Raw genomic sequence first — 5,950 nt, 5'->3', positions numbered from 1 at the left:
GCAGGGAACTGGGTGGGGGTGGGGGGGGCACGAGGGGCGCGGGAGGTCCTGTTTGAGCGCAGTTGCGTGCGCATCTGGCTGGGTGGGCTCATGCAATTTTGTTGCCAACGTGAGTCGGGGCTGGCGCGCGCGTGCGCGTGCGCGGGCAAGCCTCCGCTTCTGCTTACGGGTCGCATGTGGGTTCATGCACGTCGGCCCAGGGATGCGCGCACGCCATCGCCCACCCCCACGTCTCATGTGCCGCCTGCCTCTGCAAGGGCAACCCTCCGCCTTGCAATCCCAACCCCTCAAACCAACAAATGCCCCACCAATCCCCTCAACAAACATCACCTCCAGGTCCCAGCCCCCCTGCGCGAGGTGCCCAGCGGCGACGAGTACATGCAGCGGCTGCCGGAGTTTGATGCTGACATGGCGGGCCGCTTGAAAGAGGCCGAGGCCGGCGGGGAGGTGCTGCGCTACGTGGGGGTGGTCGACCTCGCGGTGAGCCGACGCTGAGCTGGCGCTGGGCCGGCGCTGAGCTGGCGCTGGGCCGGCGCTGAGCTGGCGCTGAGCTGGCGCGGCAGGGCTGTGGTGGAGGCGGTGCTTTTGGAGGGCGGGGGTGGGCGCGCTGATGGCGGTGGTGGTGCGGTCGCCGCTTGCCAGCGTCGCTCTGTACTTACACCCTGCGGCCTCCGCGCTGGCACCCGCGCCCCCCTCCCCCTGGCGCGCCCCCCAGGGCAAGAAGGGCTCGGTGGAGCTGCGGCGCTACCCCGCCAGCCACCCCTTTGCCCAGCTGCAGGGCAGCGACAACATCATCGCCTTCACCACGCAGCGCTACGAGCGGCAGCCGCTGATCGTGCGGGGGCCGGGCGCGGGCGCCGACGTCACCGCGGGCGGCATCTTCTCCGACCTGCTCAGGCTCGCCGCGTACCTGGGGGCGCCGAGCTAGGACGAATATTAACAATAACCGCATCCTGCCTTGTGGCTACAAACTGCTTCGGGGAGCCCTTGCTTGGCGGCGGGGCTGGGCGGGGGCCAGGGCGGAGGCCTCCCCTCCGCACGTGCTGTGGACTGTGGGAAGCCTTGGAATCTGCTCGGAAGTTTCTCGGTCGAGGCCGCTGGGCTTCCACCCCAGGGGGTCTTCCCGTGTAACCCCCACCATAATCCCGACTGCCCCGCGGCGCCGCTGCACCTGACAAGTGGAAGGGCCCCGGCGCGGCTAGCGTACCGCGGGCGGTTCCTGGTATGCTGCTGGAGGCACAGTGGTACGACTGTGCCACGTGCGCGCCAGCACGCGGCCTCCTGCATGTTGGCATCATGACGGATTGCAGATCATGAACGATACGAGGTGAAAGCACAGGCAGCAAGCGCGGGCACAGTGGGCGCTGTTGAGCTTGCTGCGGCGGCGCCCGTCAGCTTGTTCAATAACAGGGGAGCAGCAGGCAGCAGGGGCACGCAGGTCGCAGCATCAGACAAGTGGGGTTGCAGTGCCAGGCATTTGCCGGGGATAGAATAGAATGACAGAAAGGACACAACGGACCGACCCGTGTGCAGCCTTTCCCCAAGGCCTCGCAATTTGTGGAGCAGTCCAGGGTCGCGGAACTGAGAGCGGGCTGTGTGTGAGGCAGTGAAGGGGGCCCACTACAGTACGCACGCCTCCTGCAGCAATTGGTGTGAAGCGCTGTGCGTGCCAGCAAGCAGGGCGCGCCATACCTAGCACACAGGCTTGGGGGTGGCCTCGGATGGGGGCAACTCACAAGGGCAGCAGCAGCGGTTTGCCCTTGTGTGTGTCAGGCCTAGTTTCCAGGGCAGCCTTGACCGCCTCGCTAGCATCAGGTCAGGCAGGGCTGTTGAGGGCTCGCTTGACTTGTGCTCACCACTGCATACACTTCATTCTGTTGGCAACTGGGTCCCATCTTTCTGTATCCACCGCACCGCCCCACAAACACGCCACCAGCGGCAATATGCGGATCACGATTACAGAGTTTGTCCTGGCGGTGATGTTGCCGTGTGCTCCTTCCTGGTAAATTGCACACATAAATCCTGGGATCCACACAACGCGCGCAGCGCATCTCGCGCAAATTTGCCTTGCCAAACCCAGCCTCGCCTCACTTCAAGCCAACCTCATCGCATAACTCCCTTCGAGTACGCCTCACAACATCTCCAGACAGAACCAAACTCCCTTTCTTTTTGGCTTTTTTGATATAATGTGGCGTGAGGTGCCCCACGCCCCCTGCCTCCCCAAACCCCAAGGCCCAACCTGGAGGACAAAGCACAAGCAAATGAGTGTGAAAGGTGCACCCTCGACCCAAAACCCGTGCGATCCCAACCTCATAATGTGCCCTGTCATTCACAAAGAGGGGGTATGGTTTTTTATGGTGCGCATCAACCCGACTCAAAAACTCAAAACATCCCATCGAATGCCAAGCAACGTCAGTGGGAGCAACAGAGGCGACGTGAGGTCTGCGATTGCAGCGCAGTCCGCCATGCCGTTGCCACCAGGCAGGTGTACAATTGACAGCGTGCACCCTGAAAGGGTGCATAGCGCACACACACACACACACCGCCCTTCAACAGGGCGTACAAAACAGTGGGCTCGAGCCAAAAAGGCGCCGCCACAGCGGCGGATGATGGGAGAGACGACTGGGTGGGGGCACAGCCCCTGCGCGACCAAAGACAGACTCGGCGGGGTGATACGAGCTCACATGTGTGGGTGCCTTGGGTGTGCCAATCACGCTGGGACCATATTTGTGGTGACGAAACGTAAAGCAATCTGGGAGGCGGCCAATGATGAAAAGGAGCCCGCCGCATCGGGCGGCGCGATTCAGCATTTCAGGACGCTCTTGTGTATGAGGGGGAAGGGGGAAGGGGGAAGGGGGACGGTGCGTCAATGGTATGATAGGGCGCCTGTGCTAAGGGGGGGGTGAAGATTGAAGCTGGCATCTTGGGAGAAGCCCGGAGGGGGAGCACGCGCTGGCGCGCGAAAACGCTGCGCCAGCACGACGCGCCAAGAGGCCTCACAAGCGGGGCGCGCGCACAGGCAGGCCCACGTGCTGATTGCCAGGCAGGTGGGGCGCCACGAGGAGGGGGGGCGCCGCCTACATGTGGCTGCAAGCAGCTGCTGCTGCTTTGGCTGGGTGGGTGGTGGGTTGTGTGCAGTGCCGGGATGGGCCTGGACCAGATAAGTTGTGTGCATGTGCGCTGGTGTGCAAACTGGACCCATTACGACCACACAGAGGCGTTCGGCGCGGTGCGCGCGGTACAGGGGGAGCCTGGCGCAGTCGGCGCCGCGCAGCAAGGGATGCCTGCCTAGACGCTATCGGGTCAAAGTGGTTGTCAGTGCCGGCAGCCCGCGTGCCTGGGCGGCGGCGCGGGAAGGGCGCCGCAGGCCCGGCCGCAGGCGCGCCGCACATGGGTGCCACACGGCCGCCCGCCAGTCAGGAGGGGGGCACGCGCTTTGGGAGGCGGCAGCAACGCCGGGAATCGCGCTAACCTGCGCTCGAGGGTCGCCGGCGTGCGCCAGGCGCTTGATGGGGCAGGCGGCCTGCATCCTACCCACCAAATTGCTCACAATCCGCACGCGACTCTGCCTACAGAGACGCGTGCATCCTTAGGAAATCCACGGTGGGGCCTCGCAGGGCGGGCGCGCACGTGTGCGTCACCACGCACCCCGGCCATCCGTTTTTCTGGCAAGTTTCGCGCCCGCAACAAGCGGGCGCAGAGAGGACAGGGGCATGGGACGCAAGCCTGCAGGCACCCCGCTGCGGAGGGATGCGTGGATCATCGTGGAAATGTCACCGACAAGAGAGCAGATGTTGGCGCTTCGTCCGAGCGCGCGGCCCGTCGCCGCTCGCACGCAGAGCCCGCTCCGCATCGCAAACAGTTTGTAGGCAGACAAAAAAAGCACAGAGCTGGGCGCTCTGTGCGAGCGTCATGGCCCCAAGGCTGCCTCGGGGCGCGGCAAGAGAAACGGGAGAGCAGGGAGAGGCGGGCGAAAGAGCAGAGTTTCCGCGGGCCAATGCCACATTGGTCGTGAGCAGCGACAAGCTTCTTCTGGGATGGTCAGGAGAAGGGGTCAACAGTGCAGAGGTGCGGGTCGGAGAAGGGGCCGAACGCGAAAGCCCGTCGTGCGTTTGCGCCAGCGCAATGCCTGCTTGCCGTCCAGCTGGCGCTCTAGCGCCGGGGGAACGAAAAGAGATAGAGCGCACACGCATTTTGGCCGGCGCGGCGATGGGCGCGATAAAATGTCAGGGTCAATTATGAGCGGGGGCTGTGCGCCAGGGAGGGCCGGCGAGGGCGTTGGGAGCACAGCCTGGTGGTGTGACCAAAGCGCCCTAATGTGCTGCCAGGGCCCAGCACAGGGGTCGTTCGCCCTTCGGTGGGCATCCATGCGCAGCCATGAGCACGTACAGGGTGCGCATGAACGAAGGTGGCGCGGCAGAAGCCACAGAGGCGCCGCGCCGCCGGCCCATGCAGGCGAGTGCGCCTCGTGCGCGCGCGCCTCAGGCCGTGACCGCCGTGTACTTGGGCGGCGAGGGCGAGCGGCGGGAGAGGGCGCTGGCCCGCATCAGGGTGAAGGTGGGCATGGGCAGCGCCTCGGGCTTGGGCGCCGCGTTGAACGATGGGCACGCAAAGCCCTGGGCAGCGTCCAGGCTGGCGCGGCGCACGGCGGGCGATCCGGGGGCGCGCGCGCGCTTGGCGGCGGCCGTGCCGGTTGAGCTCCTCTTGTTGTCGGGGGAGCGGCAGTGCTTTGACGGAGCGCGATGCCTGAGTTGCGTTCACGGGGAAAGGGCCGGGGGCAACGGGCAGTGGGCACGTAGCGCCCCGCGTGCGCACGCGCCGCCAGAAACGCCGTCGCACACAGCACGTGAGCAACGGGCCCTGGACAATGCCGTCAGAGCATACACCGTATACAATATGAATGCGCTACTTCAGCCGGACGCACACAAGTGTCCTTCGTGATCCCATCATGCGCAGCCCGGCGGACCTGGCCTCGAGCGGCTCGTTGAGGATGGACCTGTGGTCGCCATTATCATCATCAGGCCGCCACGCCTGCAGCTCGCGCTCCTTGACGGCGCCAGGAGCCACTTGGGGCAGCATGCTCGCGGCGACGAGGCGGTCCACCAGGCAGTCCGAATCCCCGCGGAAACACTGCAAAACCATCCAAAAGAGCGCACGGACAGTGATAGTTAACAAATAGGACGGCTGCGGGCCCCCGCGTAGGAGGACAAGCGGGGTGCGCTGCAGAAGCAGGGCCCGTGTCTGGGGCCCACCTGGTCCATGGAAAAAGGCATGATGTCGAATCAGAGAACCTTTCGCTGCCAGATAGCGCGTGAGGGCGTCGTACTCTGCAAGTCAGGACGGGGCGAGTGCTGTCCGTGGTGGTGTTGCGGAGAAAAGACCTAGAACACAATCCTACAGAATGGGTTTGAGACACTGCGAGGCATGAGGGGTCCCCGGCCATTTCCTTGTCGTTTCCAGGAGCTTGCCCGTCGGTGTGAACCTCGGACCCAGCCAGCCAGCGACGCAGCCTGCGGCATGTAATATGCGAATTGATGGCCACCACACATATTCATGGGTGTGGACGCGTCCAGCATGGTCTTGTGTTGGCGTGCTGAATCATCGGCGCGGCGAAGCGCGCGCCCGAACATCGCACCACTGTTCGTTGAGCTGTGGCGGAAACATTCGTGTTTCTACTCAAGACCGGCTCCAAGCAGTCAAACTACTGTACGCCACAGCACTATTTTTGAGTGCGCGCAACCAAATTTTGCCAGGTGGTACAGAAGCATGTGATTTTACAGCCACCAGGGGGGGCACATGGACAATTCGGTTGGCAAACGCGCACCATTGCATTGCCTAGATATGGGGAAACACCCCATTCACACATCCACGACAAGTAATAAGGGGTGGGGCGTGACGGCGGCTGGGCGCTCCGCGCGGCGTTGGGTGCGCTCCGGACTGCCAGCCCACA

General features: G+C 64.3%; 2 protein-coding genes across 2 annotated transcripts; one reads left to right on the top strand and one right to left on the bottom strand.

The window, feature by feature from the left end:
* Positions 1–408: 408 nt before the first annotated feature.
* MNEG_12745 (bifunctional aspartokinase/homoserinedehydrogenase 1) lies at positions 409–928 on the top strand (the record flags this gene model as incomplete). The annotated part of the gene is made up of 2 exons (XM_014038784.1): positions 409–480; positions 716–928. The coding sequence occupies 2 exons, from the start codon at positions 409–411 to the stop codon at positions 926–928; spliced, it is 285 nt and encodes a 94-aa protein (XP_013894238.1).
* Positions 929–4,481: 3,553 nt separating this feature from the next.
* On the bottom strand, positions 4,482–5,273 carry MNEG_12744 (hypothetical protein; the record flags this gene model as incomplete). The annotated part of the gene is made up of 3 exons (XM_014038783.1): positions 4,482–4,746; positions 4,967–5,130; positions 5,253–5,273. The coding sequence occupies 3 exons, from the start codon at positions 5,271–5,273 to the stop codon at positions 4,482–4,484; spliced, it is 450 nt and encodes a 149-aa protein (XP_013894237.1).
* Between the last annotated feature and the right edge of the window lie 677 nt (positions 5,274–5,950).

This window comes from Monoraphidium neglectum (genome assembly GCF_000611645.1).
Source record: "Monoraphidium neglectum strain SAG 48.87 unplaced genomic scaffold scaffold03411, whole genome shotgun sequence".
Taxonomy (NCBI): Eukaryota; Viridiplantae; Chlorophyta; class Chlorophyceae; order Sphaeropleales; family Selenastraceae; genus Monoraphidium; species Monoraphidium neglectum.
Note: the sequence above shows the minus strand (reverse complement) of the source record. Positions and strands in the feature narration are given on the sequence as shown.